Genomic DNA, 22,868 nt, shown 5'->3' on the forward strand with positions numbered 1-22,868 from the left:
AGACGTGTTTCAACTCGCAGCTGTAACGGAAACTTAGTCTTTAATTAGTCGTTACTCATCAGCTGACATCTGACTCTGGCTTCACTATTCTGGCTTTCAGGCGTCACATCACAATGTGTAACTTTGTACAAAATTATTTAGGGAAGGTTTCAAAATTTAAAGATCTGGGAACAACACTAAAAATGTAAATGAGAAATACTTATTGTTTCTATTATTAGCTTCCGAAAACCATGATCTCTCTGCCTACTTTCCACATCGCTGAAGACCATGGCGTTCAGAACAATTTTGTTACTTGATTTTGTAGAAATGACAGTGGTGTCTTTCTTTAAGAGAACATAAATTAGAAGTTTCTAAAAATAACGTGCTTAGGAAAATGAAACAATTTAAATGATAAGGATGAAATGAACAATGTAGGATATTTCTTAACAAACAAATAAACAAACAAACAAATTAACTAACTAACTAACTGACGTACATGAAGAAGATCCTTTCTTGAGATGCTAATAGTCAACCAGTAACTAAATAAGTTCTCCACATTGTATGAAATCCCTTCGTCCACAAGAGTCCATCCACTGGTGCCTGCCCTGAGCAACATGGCTCCGCTCCGCATCGGACAAATCGAGAGAGGATAGTGAAGTGCAGGAGGCTGCAAAGTGCTGGCATGTGGCTGAGACGGGAAGAGAGGCATAATTCGCGTGGAATTTTAATGGTTTACCTCTTTGAGAAAGGTTTACTTGGAGGGTCGACAAGGCGATGTTAGGATAATATTAAAATTAATTTTATGAGCATATATTGTAAAGATCACAGCTGGATACAGTTGGCTCAGTATCGAGCTAAGATTCAATTTGGCTTAATTTAACAAATTGTTAGCTACTACTTTAGTGTTGGCATTAGAATAATTGTCTTAATGTCCTGTAATTGACAAAATTTATGAAGAGGATGATTTATGGTAGGCAGTTTTAAGAGGCAGAGAGACAGAGCGTAAATAAACAATGAATTAATTCCTCCTCTAAATTTTCAGTGCCATTTTGTACATTCTAAAATTAAATAATTAAATTTTCTTCTTGTAATTTAACAGATTCCCCTTTCTTTCTCTTGCATATTTTAAGGAAAATAAGGAAAGTCGTACGTGTCGGGGCACCTCGCGTAAACAGAAGACTGATAAGAACCGATATATTAAACTACTCGTAGATCAGGATATGTTTGTATTTGTGAGGATTTGTGGTCATCCCTGTTCGTTTGATGGTGAGTAATAATACAAGAAACTGTAGGGTGACGGAAACAGAGAGTTCTTACGGGAGGACAGAGGCCACATCTCATTCAGGCAGCTTAGGGCTTTGTATTGTGTTGAAGAAGGCATATGTCAGCACTGCTTCCTAGTGACAGCTTCAATCCTCCGCATGCCTTTATACGTCTTCACAGTCATGACTTCCAGTCCTTATGGTCAACTTCAGTCTTGTTCCGTACTGTCAGCGTGTAGAACGCGTTGTAACGAGCTACTGTCTTCGACAATTGCCAAGCATTTTGGAGTGGGAAATGTGTACAAGTATTGTAGGAGATCCAAGTGCAAATTGGATTGAAGAAAACAGACTAGAATTAATAAAAAGTCAGAAAAGCGGCCTCCGTAGTCTAGGGGTAACGTTCCCACCTCATGACTCTAGGTACGCGGGTTCAAACCCGGCGGAGATCGTGAAATTTTTAAGGGCGGAAAAATTCAGAGAACAAGTCCTCCGGGAGGGACTTCAAGCCGTGGGTCCCGTGTCGTAGATTTACGGCACGTAAAAGATCCTCATGTCTCTAGGAGACATGCTGATAGCGAGCCCCAGTACCGGCAGGGTATGGAGACTGGTAGCATATCAAAAGGGGGACGTACAATAGACTAATAATAATAATAATAATAATAATAATAATAATAATAATGTCAGAAATTCATTAATACACACCAAGAGTACGTAGCAAATAGTTAGGAAAGGATTTGCTCGTTTAAATCTATGATAAGAAGCAAAAATGAGACTCATGATGGTACTGGGTATGTGGGGAAGATATTCAGCTACAAAACTGCTATATTACAATTTCGATTGCTATATAAAAGTAAAAAAATTGTCCCTGTGCTCAACGAATTAAGCACTACGCCATGGAGGCATATGTATAGTTCCACATTTTCTTGACCTCAGCACTAGTTGGAGGTGGTCAGCTTCACACACCGACCGCTTTACCCCCGGGGAAAGAGCCCTCAGCACCCACTGAATAGGAGATTGGGTGAGCCCCAGAGCTATTCTGAACGACCTGGAGAAAAGAGAATTCTTGACCCTACCGGAATTCGAACTTCGCCCGCTCTGTTGTCCAGCCCATATGGAGTCACTATGCCGACCACACGATCCCGGCTCGTAACATTTCCGTAACTTACCTCATTTTCTTATAAATACACGCGTTTATGCCTAGATACCCGTAAATCTGCACGTTCTGTTCAAGACACCATCATCCGTTGTTTATTCCTACTGGAAGTTTAAATGTTATGATTGTTTTAGTATTGTCACGTATGGGGGGGGGGTACGCGTGCCGAACATAACGTGTTACAGATCGGATGATTGGATTTATTAACGCCTTACTTTAAACTCACTCTTAATTACAGGCAATACAACGCTACCGCTGATTTACTCCCTTCACGAATCACTCGGACATGCTATCTGATTCCTGGCAACGACTTTATAACATAGACACTGCCACTGCAAGTCACTATGAAGTCTTCTTGTCATTTCGTGTCCACTCACTCACTCTGCCCTCCTATGTCCTAATCTGTATTCAACTGCTTCAAGCGAGTCGCATCAAGTCTTATGTTACGACCGACGGTCAGTCGACCAGTCTGTCTTGGAGTAAAGCACACATCTGGGGCTTACGGCCAGATTTTTATTACTGTCAGACAGTTTCGGGTGTGTTTATGTGGAGAACTCTCTCTGACGAGAGGACGGGTGTGTCGTTTACAATTTCTGCTGGTCCTCGCCAGCACAGCCGTTCTCAGGTCCGAGTCCTATGGGACTCGTGACCATATTTTACTGTCTCAGATTCGAAACATCCCTTACGGTCGCCTCCTATGACTCGCAGGGCTACGGTGGAGGTATTTACGGGCTTTACGAATGTGTTTACCTAGCAACGGGGTTTTCTGGCTACATAGGTTAATGATTTGAGCATAAAGGTCACAGTATTCTTTTCGCATAATGCGGCTTCTAGGCTAATGTAAAAGCTCATTGACTAGTAGAATCTCCATATATACGTCTTATGTAATTGAGTGGTTGTGTGGAGACGAACAGCAGGAAAACAATATAACATGGACGATATTCGCGAGGCATTCAGTGTGCAGACTAAATCTGCAGCATATCACAGTGAATGAACTAGTAGCCATGCCAAACGCACTGAGTGCAATATTCCGACAGACAAGCTGTTGATAGAAATCCTAGCACAGTTGAATCAATAGAGACATATGATAATGCCGGGGAAACACAAAAGGTACCACAATAATCATGGCAATGATAAGGGAATATGGCTGTATGTCGGACTTCCTGTAACCAGATATTCTCGCTCTTGTATCTTCTGACAGCATCTGCGTGTATAAAGCGAGTGGGGCCTGAAGTTGTGAATAATGTGCACTAGACAAGGACGGAATGGAAAGGGAACAATTTGCTTCTAATAAAGATAGTTAACAGATGTTTTGAAAATGGCACAGTTCAGATATTTGGGAACGACTGTAACAAACCAAAACCTGACTCAGGAGGAAATTAAAGGGAGATTGAACTCGGGTAATGCTTGCTACCATTCAGTCCAGAACATTCTGTCTTCTCGTCTGCTGTCTAAAAACATAAAAATTAGAACATAGAAAATTATAATTTTGCCTGTGGTTCTGTATGGGTGCGAAACTTGGTCTTTGACCATAAGGGAGGAACATAGACTGAGGGTGTTGAGGAAAATATTTATACTGAAGAGAGATGAAGTGACGGGAGGTTGGAGAAAACGGCATAATGAGAAGCGTCGTAACTTGTACTCTTCTCCAAGTATAATTAGAATGATCAAGTCAAGGAGGATGAGATGGTTAGGGCATGTAGCACGAATGGGGTAGAGGAGGAATGCATATAGCATATTGGTGGGAAAACCGGAAGGAAGGAGACCACAGGGAAGACCAAGAAGTAGGTGGGCAGAAAATATTAAAATGGATCTTAGAGAGACAGGATGGGATGATATGGATTGGATTAATCTGGCTCAGGATAGGCGCCAGTGGAGATCTCTTGTGAACATGGTAATGAACCTTTGGTTCCATAAAATGCTGGGAAGTTCTTGAGTAGCTTCACAATTGGCGGTTTCTCAAGAAGGGCTCAGCTCCATGAGATAATGTGAATGTGGAGTGGTAAGCGATCAAAACTTACCAAGATATTCAGGCCGCGCCATAGCTCAAGCGGTTAGTCGCTGGCTTCCCACCGCGGCGGCCCGGGTTCGATCCCGGGTCTGGTCAAGTGGAATTTGTGGTGGACAAAGTGGCGCTGGGGCAGGTTTTCTCCTTATACTTCGGTTTCCCCTGCCAATCTTCATTTCACCAATTGCTCCACAATCACCCTCACCTATCATCTGGGGCTGGTACAATAGGCCAAAAGTGGCCGCAGTACAAGGGACTTAGTCCCACCCCACTAGCAATAAAAAAATACCAAGATATTCCACAACCACAGCGATTAATTCACAATAGAAGTTCAATGCTTTACCGTTCAGACTTACCCACATGCACTCGGGGGTTGAGCAGAGGAGAGCTTCAGGCTGCTGACGCCAGTTCACTTAAGTAAGGGCACTTGTAGGGTGTTATGATGTAGTGTATAGCTGTGATAGCCAAAACGTGTAGGCGCAAGAGGAATGAACATACGTAAAAGTTTGGTTGGGCTGTCTCATGGAAAGACATGACTTGTGAGATGGGAACATAAGAAAACTGACCTCGGAGAAATATGTTTGAAAAATGTGAACCGACTTAGGTTAGGCTTCAGTGATAGCATTCCGTGGCTACGCCGATGTGGCAGCGTGTTCCATAACAAAATTATATTTCTAAAGGAGTTGATCGCGAGACCTTCACCTGCAAGAGGAGTGGCCTCTGCCAAGGAGTTCGATAGCTTGTTCCTCCTCTGATGTTAATGACTGTCTGGTTTTATTATGAATATAAATATTAAACGGATAGCAGGGTAATCCTACAAATAAAATTAAGGAAAAGAAATCTATTACTATATCACTTTATATAACCTGTTTTATTTATACTTCCGTGAAATTCTTGGAGACTATGTAGCTTCGAATGTGGGATGTGAGAACTGGGAGTTTCTACACGGATGAACACACTAAAATTTTATTTTGCCCCGTGTTACGTACACTTCACGGGCATGAAACGTCAGGAAGGGCTATCATATCTGAGTTCGCTCTGAATTAATATATAATTATATAATCTTTCCCGCTTCCTTTAAATCGCCAGTAGTTACGTATTTAAGGCCAACACACGCTGCACTGAAATCTCACTGCAGAGTTATATCTTCTGGGATATGAAGATATGCATTCCGCTTAAAGTCAAACCACTATTCGAGGGAAGTTTTGGTTGCTATATGCTTTATGCTGGTTTATTATTGACTTACTCTTCAACCCTGAAGTTAGAAGCGAAATTTTCCTCCGAAACGTTGGTTGGCTTTCAGCGGACTACGTGCCGTTACATCTCAGAAGTGAGAACTCTTCATAACCACCGTTATGAGAACTTTAAATCCTACATAAATTCTCATTTATGTTATTATCCACATCAAAGGAAGTCCACACGCAACTGATGAAACTTACCGATGCTGCAAGAAGTTGTTCATTTCGTTCATTTACCTCCAAACTTTAGATTCAGTTTATGTAATCACGATCAACAGACTCCTCGACTACTTCAATAATTCTTCGCTTGCAAACAGGTGTCATTCTCGAGTGAGCAGATCTGATAGCACTCTTGATGGCATCACTGTCGTCACCTGCGACTTCGTCATCACTACCTTCCCACTCATCCAAAGCGTGTGGAAGGTTCAGAAGTACATTAGATATAATGAAAGGTGCACAGTGTTTGAGCTGCGGCTCCAAAGCAGAGAATGGAAGCAACTGCTCGACGTCTGACCCAAGATGACTCACGGTTTCACTCAGACTGTCGTGGTAACAGTGAAGCAGGTCTTCTCGATGTGCCTCTCTCGTCATTCTGTCTGTCCCCAAGAATAACAGTCGGCCTATGTCCAAGGCGGGAGACGCGTACCGGGTCTGTTGGAAGTCTAAGAACCTCATCTCATCTGGTTCCTTACCCGACGCTCCTGGTGGATAGTGGAACATTAAATTATTGACCCATAAGTCCCCGTGAGTGATGACGTTATAGGCTTCATTTGTGGAGTCATCGTAGATCAACTTCATAATTCTGTCTTCAGCATCTCCAACGAAGCGTTCATATTTATTTAAATACGAATTACTTTGCGGATAATGTGCCTTCAGCATCTCTAATACGTCATTAAGAATAAACTTAACCAAATCGCGCGTTGTTTTGTTATACGCGGAAATAGAAAACATTATTTCGGAGACGGATTCTTTAAGTTTGGAAAACCTGTCAGGATCTTGGTTCTTCATGGCGAGAGAGAAGGCGTGAAATCGTCCAAGTTCTTTCATAACGAGAAGGAGTTCGTGAAGAGCCATGACTTTCAAACGGCTCAACACGACAAAGCCTGCAGAGGTTAGGTCCTCCACGACCAGGAAAGCGTTCTCCCCCTTGCACTCTGCTGCGTAGCACTTAGGGATTCGAATCGGAACACACGAATCGTGAGAAAATTTTTCCTTCCCGAAATGCACAAACTCTGTAAATATTTTGCTGTAAAATATGGCTTCGTTTCTGAACTGCAGATGGCTGTCGAAAACATTTCTTCTTTGGACGTCCGACGGAAGACACTTTATGTAGAATGACATGGCCCTGGGGCCGTCTGTAACTTTAAGTCGATAGAGTGAGGAAATCCAGAGACTTGCTGACACTGAGGTGATTTCGCAGTTAGAGGATCGAAGATCGAATCCCTGCTCTTCAAGTATTGAAGACAAACGTCGTACAACATATCTCGGAAGTTGATACCAACAGCTTACTTCAGCCATTGCTAAGGCACTGCTTAGAACTGTGTCTCCTGGCACTTTAAGTACATAAATATTATCTCTCGACGCACACTGCACGAAAAGTTGTACATTTTCTAGACTACTTATTTAGCCTTTTATAGACATTTATGTCAGTCTTGACATTGTTTCCTTGAAGAATAGTTTGATAACGCCATGACTAATGTCATGCACAGGAACGATAAGGGGCAGAACTCATTGCTATAACTGCTGTTCTGCTGAAAGTCCGAGCCTTGGTGGTGTGCGGGGCGGGAGGGGCGTCACAAATTTTACGCCTGGGCGGCCCGACGATAAGCGGAAGTTCTAAAATGATTATTCTGTGCAATTTTTTCATGACAGTTTGAAAGGACGTTATTTGTTACAAGGCAAACCAGTATTACTCGTATGTTATGTAGTAGGTACTGATATCGGAAATCACATAACTTTCTAAAACTCTCTGTCCGTCGTGTTAATTTGCACAGCTACTTAAACACCGAGATCGCATGGAATTATTTTTTCCCCCGTTTAGATTCACTATAGCTCCGCGACAATATTTATTCTTTATTTTAATATAGGCTTGGAGATTGTCCATTGTACAAAATACTTTGACGCATATGCCCATTGCTACGCAACGGTTCGGTAAACATTCCCGAAGTTACGCTCTCAACAGTAGAAGGACATCCATTGCTAGGCAACGGACCAATAAATATGCATTCTTGACAACAGAAGACGGTGATTTCCGTGGAGTTCGTGCCGAGGAACTCTAAGAGGACACAGTCAGGAAAACTGAAGCAGTACGGAGGAGTATAACGGAGTTCCGTTGGGAGACAGAATAGTTTCAGTGGAGTGTCCCGTGTCGGATAGTGATTTGTGAACTGTTGTAACCAGTTGTATGAAAGTCTAATGAACTCGATTATCAAATCCCCAAAAAAAAAAAAATCTTATTAGTCACGCAAACCCCGAATACTTGACAATGTATTCACCATAAACAATATTTCGGGAATTACCTGTCCTCCCGTTTTCAGCTGATTGTACTCTCTTAATTTTAGCATTAGCGTAAACTGAACCCGGCATCACGTGAATTCTTCCCTGGTGTATAACGTAGTCATATTAAGTTACAAAATTACTGTAGAAGGAAAATTATATTGAACGTTGGCTGTGTTAACACAGAATGTGATAGAGGTACATAAGTGCAATTGCGAACACCGTTTAGTTCTTCTTCATGTGACAAAGGTGTCCAAGTGTTTAAAGTTACTGCTTTTGAGTGTCTCAGTATCTACCGCGACTATGAGCATCATCTCAAGTTGATTTCCTCTTATCACCATCCCGAGCATCACGTGCTGCTGATGCAGGAACTTTGTTATTTCATAAAGAGGCGAGTTGAAACTCCAAGTTTACACACATCAAGGTGTACTGCATACGCTTCCAGTATCAAGTGACACTGATAGTTGGCCTGGCTCTTGTAGCTTACAGTTCACTACATGTTTAGTTAAAATAGATTAAGTCTTTATAAACTTGTGTAAGGCAGGGTTTCTCGCGTGAATGCGTGAGTGCATGAGAATGGTGGCAATATGTAAAATATTAATTAAATTATTTTGATGATCTAGATGTGCATTAGCAGCTGCTAATGTTGTCTGCAGGGATGTTGACGTATTCGGAGCCGGGAATGTTCTACCCAAACAAATTTTAAATATAGTATAACTGTTAGTAATTTTTTTTATTATTTGCTTGTCCAATAAAACAAATGAATTATTATGATTATCTTCTGAAAATCTATACTATTCATTTCTTAAATAAATATTTATGTTTCATTTCTCACTTCTTAATAACACATAGTTTAATGATAATGAAATTATTATTACTGTTATAATTATCATTTGTTTGTTTACTTTTCTTCATTATTGTGTTTTCCAAGTACTTATCTGAAATTTGTCTTTGACTTATAATGTGTTTGTCTATAATGTAATTACTTTCATCTACACTGTGCTCTGTCTGTAATTGGCCTTGTGACTGTTGACTCGGCACATAAATAATAAAGAATTGAATTGAATTATAATTACCTAAAATATACCAGCAGAAAATATTTATTTGTAATTAACATTTGACAAAGAGCGAACTCTTCTTTCTTTCTTGCTCGTAGACGCACGCTTACAGTCACGTCTTCTTTCATATCATTAAGGTTCAGGATTATTTTATCTGGACATACAGTTTTAAACATAATCATTTTTAGGGGTGAAACAGAAACAAAATAAAACATTACCTGCCAGAGAATACCATTGGAAACGGTGCATTTTGATTTTCAGTTCATTTTTCAAGAAGAAACAAAGTATCGCTCGTGTTACCTGTGTGGCACTCAAATGAGTTGTTTATTGACATATATGGAGTAGCATTTGTCGTTAAAATCTTATATAGTATCCAGCGTTACCGTATCCATTTTGGTAGCTCCAAAAATGTTTTCTTATGAGGAATAAAATGGCTTTAAAATCATAAAGGTATATTTTGTTGTTCTTGTAAATTGACAATTTATGCAAGCTCCAAATACGTGAAACAAATAAATATTAAAGAAATATTATATAATTCAATGACGTAAGGATGGGTGTCCCAAACTGTATTATTCTTTAAACACCAAATCCTTCAGCTTCTTGCGTTACTCACCTACGCCTTCCTTCATTCTGCATACTCACGTATAACCTCTGTAAAATCGATATGCAGTTGTATGTCATTAGTATGTGTGACACGATATATTTTGGAATCGGTCTAATGGAACTGCTGAGGTGATATCCCCGGATAATTTGTGGATCGGTGCTTTGAAACTGGCATATGAAATGCGGTAGCGTAGCGCGTAAGTGCCTATTAGTAAGCCGGGAACAATGTATATACATACAAACACACATATATTTATTCACTCATATTTTGTGACTGAAAATGTTTGCTCACAAATATAAGAATTGATAGACGCTATGATCGTTCATTCTGATGAAGGGGAACTTACAGATATAAGCCCAGCAAAAAATTGCAGCAGATATCCTTGGGGAAAGGCTTTTTTTCAAAGAGGCATCATTTCGCAATTCATTCATCTCCACTTGCATCTTTGCTGGGACCTCATCAGTGTCAATATCGGGAGAATTTCTGAACATTTGAATTTCTCCTCTCTTTCTCGCTCTCTGGCTCCACTGCTCTTCGGTCCTTGGCCGCATTTTCAGTTTCTTTCATCACTTACACAGTCGGTAGGGCTCCTTGGACGGGGGATCAGCCTGTCGCAAGGCCGCTACCTACACACAGAACAACACACGCACAGAATAAACGCACACAGACATCCATACCTTGAGTGGGATTCGAACCCATGATCCCAGTGTTCGAGCTGGCGAAGACGGTTCATGCCTTAGACTGCGCGGGCACCGTGATTGGCAGAATTTCATCTCACCTAGTGTAAAAATGAGAGAACCTCGAGGTAAATTAATTTTGGAGCTGCTGAAAGATGGTAACAAAGTTATCCTTTAACTGATTCGAGAGAAGAGTCCATAGCAGTCTTCGCAAATAGAAAGCGGCCTGGCCTGAGGTTGGTTCAGTGATACCGTGCCATTGTTCAGCAGTTCTGTTTCACTTCGAAGGCTTTGACGTCAGAAAGTAAATCAGACAGTAATTTGTATTTTCCTTGAACGTTTATCTTAAGCTCATAAACATGTCCTGTCCATTGGAAAAGCCAGGCCAACGAACCGTTTATCGTCTGATAACTAGGAAGCGCCTTTAACCTTATCTGTCATTGAAATGTCTATTTCAGACATTAAATGAGGAAAATATTTCAAAACTGCACACTTATTCGACCATCTCACTGTTGAGTATTACACACTATTGTACTCTGCTTCGATAAAGAAAACTCCGTGGTCTGTAGTCCGAAAGCGAACTATACCGACCGAGCGACGGCCGTTTGTCGGCGAAGTTAGTGCCAGATTTAGCGGATAGAGGGTGTCGCGTGATCAACGCAACGAATCCCGAGGCCGTTAATTTCGGTTTTCTAGACCGGATCCGCTATTTCCTTGAAACAGCTCCTCAATTATCCTCACGAGGCTGAGTGGACTCCGTTCCAGACCCACTACTTCTCAGAAAATCTGGTAGCGCCTGGAATCGAACCCGAAACCTCTGGATCTTTAGTCAGGAACTCTGACCACCAGACCACAGAGGAGGCCACTCTGCTTCGATTTATACCAGAAAACGTTGGAACTAACGGTGTGTCAAACCAGTGCCTCGGATGACGTTCGCTGTTGATGTAACATTCATAACATATCTAAATGGCAAGAAGTTGCAGCGCAGTGCCGCTTGGTGAAGATGCAGTAAAATAGCATCGGAGTTTTAGGAAAAACACTCGCAGTTTCGCCATATTACACCGCTCTCTCGGTCTCTAAAAGTGACAGTGGTTTGTTATTATTCGTAGTTATGCAATTATTATGTTGAACATTGTTGATTTTCCTACTTAAATTAAATTAAACGACGTTTTGGAAGCTGAATCTTCATCCGTCATCATATGTAAACAAAGGGTAAAGGATTATACCTAAAGATAGTTCCGTGATCCAGACAATGTGTTTACGGACCGAGATACAAATCCGAGACCCCATGATTTCAAACCAAATCTGCTAAAAATTCAACTCCCGCCTTTGTTATGAAGAAAGTAATGTTTGTGAAGGGCCGCGCCATAGCTCAAGCGGTTAGTCGCTGGCTTCCCACCGCGGGGGCCCGGGTTCGATCCCGGGTCTGGTCAAATGGGATTTGTGGTGGAGAAAGTGGCACTGGGGCAGGTTTTCTTTCCCCTGCCAATCTTCATTCCACCAACTGCTCCACAATCACCCTCACCTATCATCTTGGGCTGGTACAATAGGCCACAAGTGGCCGCAGTACAAGGTACTTAGTCTCACCCCACTAGCAATTAAAAATGTTTGTGTACAGATCAGAGTCTGAAGGTAATGCCCATTTTCCTTAAGATAATACAAAGAAGCTACTGGGAATTATTGACTCTATTTGTAATTGAGACCAGTGGAATGATATTGAGTCGAGTAGAGTTTAATTGGAAGCGTTTGTCATAACACATGATCTGATACCACCCCTCCTAGAAACTTTATCGGGATTGAAACGTGGCACAAAGCAACTTATTACTACAATCTTGGCACTTACTTTCGAACCAAACGCACGCAAAACCTAAGTACGAGTGAATGTTACTATTTGAGCTGTATTTAGGCAGAAGGCTCGTTGGAAATCCCCGGGGGAAAGATTTTTTTTTTTTAAATTGTGACAAATTTGTTATTTTTTACTGCGGAATTATTTCGATATTCTCACATTCCGCATGTGACATGCCATTCGATGCACAAACATTCCGTTTATATTTGAAAGTTTACTTTGTAGATCATTTTATAAACTTCCCATTCAGTTTTGTATATTTGGTAAACGTTGAACATTTATTTGCACGTCGCGGAGTTTGCGCGCACCATTGAGCAATATGTATGAAGTCGGCAATGAAAATAAACACTACAGAATTGTACGGACCCACAGCATCCCTTTTGAGAGTCTGTCCCTGCCTATTCTAGTGACACCGTAAGTTTGAGATATAGTACCAGAATTGTCAAGTCACCTGACCATTCAACGTGCCTTTAATGAAATCCGATGCTCATCACATGCACAACATAAGCCGATCACTGTTCCTACCCAGATTATTGTAGCCGCCTTTAGCATAATTATGAAAACCATTCCTCATAATATGCTGTTCTGCTTGGAATAATTGGGATGATAATATATAAATGAGTATTAAGAAAATAGGATTTGAGAATGTGAAGTGGATTCATCTGGCTCGGTATAGGGGATAATAAAAATCATCAAATATAAATAAATGAGATGGGCGGGGCATGTAGCATATATTGTGACGTGTATGCCCATTGCTAGGCAACGGGTCGGTAAACACATTCCTGCAACACAAGTGCACGCACCAATAGCATATCCATTGCTAGGTAACGACCAGTGAACATGCATTCTTGAACACAGAAGACAGTGTTTTCTGTGGGGTCCCTGCCGAGGAGAGGCACAGTCAGAAGAGGAGAGAGAGTAGAGAAGCAGAGTAGATCGGAGTATAGAACAGTAGTCGAGAGCAATCGAGTCCAGTCTTCGGAATGGCAGCTGCAAAATGGCAAGAAAGGAATTACACTGTGCCAAGAAGACTTTTTGTGTGAGTTGAAGTTACAGTGAGGCTGTGGTAAATCCGTTGTCAGGAGACGGCTAGTGAAGACTGAGAATCCTAATGCGTTTGTAGTGTGAATGTATAAGATGCAATAAATCCAATTATCCAATCCAATACCAGTTTTATAAGTCACTCCTGCTCGTGACAGTATGATTGAAGAAGAAGAAGGAGAAGAGAGAGAGACACACACACACACGAGTGGTTAGCGCTTCTGAACACGGGGGGAGGCCTTATGTTTGATGTTTCCTCAGCTTCATGCCCTCACGTGTTTTAGTGACTATAGACGGGATTTAGATTGGTGAATAAATTTATTAACACCATATACAATCAACTTGTACTTACAAGCAATACAGCGCTATCTCTGATTTACATAATTTACAGTTCACCGTTACGCACACACTAGAATTCTCAGTCTTCACTAGTCGTAATCTTGTAACGGAATTAAAAAGGTCTCACTGTGACTAAATCTTCTAATCACACAATAAGTCTTCACAGGCCAACTTCTAATTCTGTTTCATCTACGAAATTCCCGTGGCTATCTCCAACGGACAACTGGACTCAGTTCTCATTATCGTACTCTCTGTTGTACTCCGTTGTATTCCCATTCTCTTGGTTCTGCTTCTTCCTTCAAACCACCTATCTTGTATAGTCGCGGCACGGACCACACAACAAAGAAAACACAGCTCTCCTACTGTTGTAAGGTACGCGGTAACGTAGTTGGTTGAGGTACTATTCTACAAGCCGGAAGGTCCCGGGTTCGAGTCCTAATAGTGTGAATTTTTTTTCAGTTTACCCAGTCCTTCCAGTCGCAATATGGCCCTGGGTTCGCCTCAGCCTCTAACAGAACTGAGTACCAGGAATCTTCCTGGGGAGTAAACGGCGGCCGGTGCGTAGGACTGACAACCTTACCGCAATCTGTTAGCCCATTGTCTAGAAAATATTTGTGGGACCCTCAACGTCTCACAATCCTATGGGCCTCCATGGCCTGTTTTAGGGATAGCTGTAACTTTTACCTCTTGTTGTAGAGGCATGTTGAAACGCAGTTGCCTAGCAAACAGTCTCGGCGCGGACCACATTCGTAGGGGTGTTTACCTGTCCGTTGCCTAGCAATGGCCATATGCGTCACAATACATTGTATTAGCTCCGAACGGGAGAATGAAATATATATACACATATATGAAATGGTAATAAAATGGCAGACTTTGTTTAAGATTAAACAATATATTAAATATTAGTGTATTATTTAGAATTCCTCCGATCACAGTGGCCGCGCGGTCCAAGGCATGAACTCTCTTCGCCCGCTCAGACACTGAGATCATGTGCTTCAATCCCACTTGAGGCATGGATGTCTGCGTTTGTGCTATCCTGTATGCAGACAGTGGCCTTGCGACGGTCTGATCCTCCGTCTAAAGTGTGCTACCGACTGTGTGAAAAGATCAAGAAACTATAAACGCGGCAGAAGTCCAACAAGGGTTAAGAGTCATAGATCGATTTGGAATTCCGTGCTCTTCTTAGTTTATGGGAAGTATCACCCCCAAAAATAACATCCGAAAGGATGCGATGTATTGAAGGTGAGCAAGGGTGTTGTGTTTTGTTAACCAGTGTGTGGCTTTCTTGAGCTTCATCATCTTCATCTCACGAGCAGCAACAGTGGAACTTCTGTGAAAAGTACGGGCAAGCCTGATTAATTCGTCCCGCAAGTTACCATTAACGTGTTCATAAATTATCAAGTACAGTGCAGAACAAAGTTTGCATATCACAGACGGGGAACTTAAAATAAAGCTTGGAAAATGCGCGTGTCTTGAAGTTTCCTTAAGTAAAGTAATCTAATGAGGTCAAACTAGTTTACGAACTGCATGGTAAGAGGACCATCTTTGATAAGATAATGTTTATTCAGGTTATAAACTTCCTGCATTGTGGAAACCGAAATTTCGAAAGTGCTACAATAAGTATGCCGTAGGGTAATAATGGAATTATTTGGATCCAGCCCACATTGCAGTCATATGCTGTGTGTCCCAAAATTCTATCTTGAGGTCTTAGATCATTTTTTTTATAAATGTCTCATTTTCATTAGGATTTTTTTTTTCCTTGGCACTACAGCCCCAGTGGGCCTAGGCCTACCTCCATGAAACTCTCCGTTTCACTTCGGTTTTACTAGATCTTACACATTCGGTAGGACTCCTTGGGCGGGTGATCAGCTCGTGGCAAGGCCTGTACCTGTACACAAACACAGAAAAAACGCCACAAACATCCACGCTCTGAATGGGATTCGAACCAACGATCCCGGTTTCATTAGGATTACTAGGAAGATTGAGCCTACACAGTATGAAGTTAATAATTACATAATTTTATCCACGCGTTTATTACTTTATCTATCGTTAAACCCAATTTGCACTTTGTCACACTATCATAAAAACGAAATTCGACATATCAACTCGCATTAATCTGTATTTGTTTAGAGATTCTATAGTACCAAGACCGTCTTCTGGGTATTTTCCATCATTTACGAAAAGGAAATTAAACACTTCCTTTCAAGCCTTTCACACGGTTTCAGAAAGAGAAATCATCTGCAGAGCTAAGGTAATTCTGCTTTGTGCGAGAGACAGCGCTTATGTTAATGTCGGTAACACTGGAACGCAATGGCGACTCGCTTGAAAGTTTCACAAGATAGGTAGATTTCATCGTGGAAGAAATATTTTATTCTCAATAAGTTAACCTCATAGACAGAGCAGGTTTGTGAAATTCCTCTTTCATGGACTCACTCATAACTTGCCTCCAGGCACTCACGCTACTCTACAATTTCATCCTAGCAAAGCTCCTTTGCAGATTTTCATTTTTATTATGAATTCTTTGAATTCAGGGAATAAAATAAAGGTATAATTGGGAGGTTGTATCCATACGTACGCAAATTTCATCTCAAACATTACTGGAAGAATTTAGATTATATTTGATATTTGTGTCTATAATCAAAATTTTAAGGCGAATTTATTATCTGCAATTGTTTCGACATGGAAGTATGTAGCAGCAGTAGGTAAAAAGGGCTAATAATAACTTTAAATAATTTGATGTTCCCTTTCTTAATTTACTTCTGTATATATGACTTGAGGTTCTCACAGCGATGATTATGAAGATTTGTCTCTTCTGGGATACAAAACCATGTAGTCCTTTGAATGTCAACGGACGTTTTCACGGAACATGTCGCCTCCTTCAGCGTTCAAGAGTAAGTCAAGCAAAAGCGAGTACAAAGCAGTCACAGTCAGCAAACAGAGCGCCTGCTTCATGTTGGTTTCTTGTTTGGCTTACCCCTTAATCCCGAAGATGGAGTCGACAAGTTGCTCCGAGATCTTGGTTGAATTTTAACGGACTACAGGACGCTATATTTCAGAAAATAAAAGTTTACTTATTTGTAATAGCTCCTTACTACCACTGTGTCAGTATTTTCTTAAGAGGAGTTCTAGTTTCTGGGGTGTAACGACCAGAAGATGTCGCTCTTCATAACCACGGCTGTGAAAACCTCAAACCTAACCTAATATTTTCTTACATCAAATATTACTTTCAATTCAAATACTCTTGTTACATGAGGGAGCGTCAGTAAATAGGTCACAAATGGATATAAAACGTAAAACACGTGATTTTCGAACCTGGAAATACATTTATTTTTCGACAGATCCTCCACCACGCTAGTCTCGTCGCTTTACCAGTGTGTCGAAACCCGCAGCACATAGAAGTCTTGACGGTCTTGACTGTTGCCTCAGGTACTTCCGCAAATGGTCGAGCATCATCTGCGATCTCCGAACGACCCAGAGGGAATTTCTCGACTCAGTTATGAACTGCTTTACGTGGCAAACATTTCCCGTCGTGAACAAGAAACATTTCTATATGAATATTCTTCATATTTAGTCCTTTTGACCACAAAACATACACAAGAGAACGCTGTTCTTCGGTATACTCCTCAAGCACGATCGCCATTTTGACTACTTAAACCAAGCTATGAACCTGTGCTTGCGCGTCTGCTACCTAGACTGGCATGAAGCTGGACTGTGCTGCTACCTAGTGATATACACAGAAAAACTATTACGCCCATTACAGCTGTTTTACTTCCATTTGTGACCTTCTTATTGACTTTCCCTCGTACGAGTATGTAAGCGATCTGCTGTGACAACTTTCACACATGGGATGTAGCTGTTAATATATTCAGTAAGCTATCAGGAAGAAGTGACAAGGGATGCTGTCCATCTGGGAGATTGGCGGGGTCTCACAACTCCTCATAAATGAACAGCATAGCTACGAAACAACATTGGACTCATAAGGATTATTTAGACGCGCAATTTGTAAGTAGGGTAAAAGATATGATACAAAAATCCGATAAAATGAAGGCAATGCGACTGTTGTTTCATAAGAAGATAAAATCTGGGGTCTTGTGCCGCTTGATTTTTATGCCCTTAGCCGTGATTGCATATCCTCGCTTATAGGTAAGGGGCTTTCTGGGCTGAACTATAATTGTTTGAAATTTGAGGTGGGATGCGAAGCAGAGTGCCCTTGCAAATGTTTACCGACGTTTCGTCGGAACGTGCTGCCTCCTTATTCAGGGTAAAGGGTGAAAATATATTTCTCCAAATCGTTGTTAAAATTATGCCAGAATACAAGGCGTAATATCCCAGAAATCTTTATTCTTATTACATTACATTTATTTATTAACAGAGACCTTCTATTGATCTTTATTTCATTTATTCGCGTCACTAACAACTGTACATAGTACACAGTTCTTGTAAGATTTGAGGCTTTCACGGCGGTGACTCTGAAGAAAGCAGTCTTCTGGAATTTGGCACCGTGTATATGTGGTGTTAACCGACGTTTCGGAGGAACGTATCGTCTCCATCTTCAGGGTAGAAGAAAAAATATAAGAAATCTGCAAGCGAAGAGACCGTGAGAAACGGTAAAGTCTGCTTTTACCGGTTCTCACGGTCTCTTCGCTTGCAGATTTCTTGTATTTTTTTTCCTACCCTGAAGATGGAGGCGATACATTCCTCCGAAACGTCGGTTAACACCACATATACACTGTGCCAAATCCCAGAAGACTGCTTTCTACACAGTTCTTGATTGCTTTTCATTTGTTTCATTCTGGTACGTCACACTAACAATATCATGAAAAGTTAAACAGTTCCGTCCAGTGTGACTGGTTCCTTGGTCACGGATTTTTATTTTTTTCCGTAAAGACGGAGGCTGTATGTTCCTCCGAAATGTCGATTTATGCAATATCTACACGACACCACATCCCAGAAAACAGAATTTTTCGAATTTCCTTTTACTTTCCTCCAGAATATTTTATTGTCTTTCTTGCATAGTGTGTACCTAAATCACGTGACATATTGTTTGGAACGTAGCACAACTCGCTACACTTAAGATGTTCCGGCTTTAGGAGCGTTTATCCAGGAATTCAAGCGAATTTATTTGTTTTATTTTTTCGCCACGTCTGATTGCCACATTTCTCTTTTGCACAAAATGGAGGAAAGAGTCGTAAAAACCTTGGTTATAACAGAATGAAACTTAGTTGCCTAGTGAGGCGACTTTGCTAATGCACTCGCGGAATTCTCGCTAATGAAGCCAAATCGGCTTTGAGTCTCGGTCCCGCCAAAATCCTTGCTGCAGTGACACGGTACTCGTCGATATTGGCTCGCGTCTGGCAAAGCGCGGGGAACAAGAAGAAGGAAAGAGCTTTACAACTTTTTACTTTTTCTAAGATTTTATTGTTTCAGCTTGCGATTTCTCTTTCTGTTTATCTTTCATCTACAGTCCGTACGTACAATATATGAGTGTATTCAGGCTCTGCCTTGGTGGTTCCGAATATTTTCTAAGACACGGACCTGCAAAATGCCAGGGGTTGTCCAACTGCCATTTTCATATATGTCACATAAATGTGATAATTTCTTTCCAGTTGAACATATTAATTTATGGTAAATTAATTAACGCCTTTGTGTGGTATTAAAACGAACGAGCCGCCTTGCTCTACGGTGAACATTCTCAAAACAAAATTATGCAAGAGAACGTATGCAATAATTTAACATTTCCAGAGAAGCCCGTCTTCCAAGAACCTGTGTAACACGTTGCAACCTGCCATTTTTGAGAGCTGCTGCGTCCAACCCCCCCACCCCAGAAGCTCAATATCCTGTCCCTCCATCACCCCAATTAATGTCAAACAGATAAAAAGAATTTAATGTAAAACAGAGATATTTGGTCGATAAAGAAAACAAAAAATTTAAAAATACTGATAAGGGGTAAAATGTAAAGATATCCTTGTAACAGGTCGTGAAGACCCATAAGGTTATGAGACGTCGGGGCTCCCATATTTTCTCTAGACAGTCGGCTCACAGATGGCTGTAAGTTTATTAGTTTTAAACGCCCACTGTCTTTACCCCAGAGGAAGATTCCTGTTGCTCATTTCTGTTAGAGACTGAGGCGACCCCACGACCATAGTGCGGCTGGAAGGATTGGGTCACTTGAAAAACTCCACCTAAAACCCGCAACCTTTCTGTTTTTAGCATAGTGCCTTAACCAATTACGATTCCGGGTGCCCCAGCGATAAGGGGTGCAATGGGATGTTTTGTGAAAAGGGTAATGAAATTTCAGCTCTTGTAGAGGTGAGACTTTTTTACCAGCTTTAGGAATATTAAGAGATGGGTGTAAATTACGGAACTCCCTACTTTTTAATATTGTCAAGAACTTTGCGTTTTAAAATACCATCAATTTCTGTTCTTCCTTCAGGGTGAGCCCCCAAGCTTGACACACATATGAAACTGCAGTTAGAGATAATGATTTGTGGCAGTTCATTCTGTGGATTTCCTAAAATATTCAGGATTAGGAATTTAGAAAGTATATAATCAGGCCGCGCCATAGGTCAAGCAGTTAGTCGCTGGCTTCCCACCGCAGCGGTCCGGGTTCAATCCAGGGTATGGTCAAGTGGGATTTATAGTGGACAACGTGGCGCTAGGGCAGGTTTTCTGCGAGGACTTCGGTTTCCCCTGCCAATCTTCATTCCACCAATTGCTCCACAATCACCCTCACCTATCATCTGGGGCTGGTACAATAGGCCAGAATTTGCAGCAGTACAAGGGACTTAGTCCCACCCCACTAGCAACAAAAAAAAAGAAAAAGAAAAAGAAAAAAGCAAAAAAAGAATATTATCCAGTTAAAAGAGTTTTATCTGTTTAGTTTGCGTGTGTGCGTTTTTCTGTGTTTGTGTACAGGTAGAACCGAAGTGAACGGAGAAGTTCATGGGGTAGGCCTAGGCCCACTGGGGCTGTAGTGCCAAGGAAAAAAAAAAGAGTTCTATCGTATGGGTTATAACGTTTTGTTGTCCGGTGAAGTTAAACTTCTCGAAGATGTAAGCGATATGTCCCTCTGAAACATCGATTGGCTTTCCCTTGGCTACGTCTCCATATCCCAGAAGACAGAACTGTTCATAGCAACTCTGTAAAAACCTTGAATCCAACGTAGTCAAGTTGCCCATCAAGAAAGTTTCGAGTGCTCCACAGAGCGGTTTGAACAACTTTTAGAGTCGAACAAGAATTAATAAAAACGCAGTAAACTACTGACAAACTGTTGAAGGTCAGCCTGCCTCGTAAGACTCGAGAGAACTTGATAAAAGAGTGAAGATGTACCAACAAAACATCACAGCTCATCGTGACGCGACTATTTATCCAACACTTGTTTTGTCATCTTGTTCGCGTTGACTAACGACATAACAAACGTAAACACTGGGCAAAACTCTTGTAACACAGATAAACCTGAAAATAAGAAAAGATATCCCTGTAGGAGGCCGTGAAGGTCCAATGAAGGAATAAATATTGTTGAGACCTGTTACCAGGCAACGACTAGTGAAAGTAGACTTAGAAGACTCAGTGTGGTGAGATTTGGAGTGAGTAAATCAGCAATAGTGTTATAATTATTTGTTGTTACTACCTGTAAGTGAGCAGTAAAGCTATATACCAATCCAAACCCCGTATATAGTCACTAAAACACCTGACAATACGGACACACGCTGTAGAGCTACTGTAATTCGAGATCATTGTCGTGCATGATACGTAGTAGGGGAGGTCTGGTTTCGGCTGCTCCTGCAACGACATATTACACAGCTCCTTGTATTTCAGTACACTGAACAATCGAGGATGGATAGCAGAGTAATCTGAACCTTGACATGAAAACTCGGATCGATCTGCAGGAAACATGGAAGATCAGGCCGCTTTAAAACAAAAGCAAAGCATGGACAGAGCTTGCTGAGCCTTTAAGCCCCGAAGCACCGTATGACGTTTTGTTTCCGAGCGTTAAAATCCATTGCACTAATTTCCCAGTCGGTCGCCAGTAATCCGGAGGGTTGCGAAACTGCTGTTGCTTCATGAACCTGCTCGCAAACGCTAGTTGGTTCCTGTTGCTATGATTTAATCCTTTTAATACCATGAATGAGATAACTCGCTTAGAAACGCCGCTTCATTCTTTAACGAATTTGATATTTGATAACGCCAGTGAAAATAAATTAGTCTGCCATTCATTATTAATATATTCAAGGCTGTGTTTAATTCTAGGCCGAAAACATGTAATACTCTTATATGTTAATAGTAAGACCTCACAAAGAATCTGAGACTTCTTGGGAGTTAATTAATTTATTCATCAATAGCTCTACAGCCCTTTGTTGGACCCTGGCCTCTTCTCCAGTTTCGTAATCTGTTTTACACAGTCGGTAGGGCTCCTTGGGCGGGCGATCAGCCCGCCGCAAGGCCGCTACTTATACACAGGAAAACACTAACACAGAATAAACACACACAGACTTCCATGCCTTGACTCGGATTCGAACCCAATATCCCAGAGTTTGAGCGGGCGAAGACCGTCCATGCCTTAGACCGCGCGGCCACTGTGATCGGAAAATTTTAAATGGGGCCAGTCCAACAACAGATGTATTACACATTTAGCACTACAATTTAATAAATTAAGTATATGTTACATACATTATATTTATAATATAATAAAATATAAAATTATATTATAATTTAACATAAAATTTTATTTGGTTCCTCACACATAAATTATGTAATATTAAGGTAGTATATAAAGTCTATGCCGGTCACGGTAGCCGAGCGGTCTAAGGCATGCACTATTCGCTCGCTCGGAAGCTGGGATAGTGGGTTAGAATCCCACTCAGGGCATGGATGTTTAGTTTGTGTGTGTGTGTGTGCGTTTTTCTGTTTGTGTACAGGTAGAGGGCCTTGCGACGAGCTGATCACCCGCCCAAGGAGTCCTACCGAACGTGTAAGATCAAGAAAAACCGAAGTGAACGGAGAAATTCATGGAGGTAAGCCTAGGCCCACTGGGGCTGTAGTGCCAAGGGGGAAAAAATATAAAGTCTATATTAATTTCAAGATAATTATAAATGTCAAACAAAATGGTATTAATTTTCTTACCCAAATGAAAAAAAAAGTGAGTGCAAGTTAAACTGAAAGCGAAT

At 41.2% G+C, this 22,868-nt stretch overlaps 1 protein-coding gene across 1 annotated transcript; it reads right to left on the reverse strand.

The window, feature by feature from the left end:
- Positions 1 to 5,689: 5,689 nt before the first annotated feature.
- LOC111863364 (uncharacterized oxidoreductase dhs-27) lies at positions 5,690 to 7,158 on the reverse strand. Its single transcript, XM_023849621.2, has one exon. The coding sequence runs from the start codon at positions 7,156 to 7,158 to the stop codon at positions 5,893 to 5,895; it is 1,266 nt and encodes a 421-aa protein (XP_023705389.2). The 3' UTR covers positions 5,690 to 5,892.
- Between the last annotated feature and the right edge of the window lie 15,710 nt (positions 7,159 to 22,868).

This window comes from Cryptotermes secundus, unplaced genomic scaffold, assembly GCF_002891405.2.
Source record: "Cryptotermes secundus unplaced genomic scaffold, Csec_1.0 scaffold568, whole genome shotgun sequence".
Taxonomy (NCBI): domain Eukaryota; kingdom Metazoa; phylum Arthropoda; class Insecta; order Blattodea; family Kalotermitidae; genus Cryptotermes; species Cryptotermes secundus.

Excerpts from the sequence above, each read along its gene's own strand:
- LOC111863364 (XM_023849621.2), bottom strand. The coding sequence starts at position 7,158 with ATGGCTGAAGTAAGCTGTTGGTATCAACTTCCGAGATATGTTGTACGA.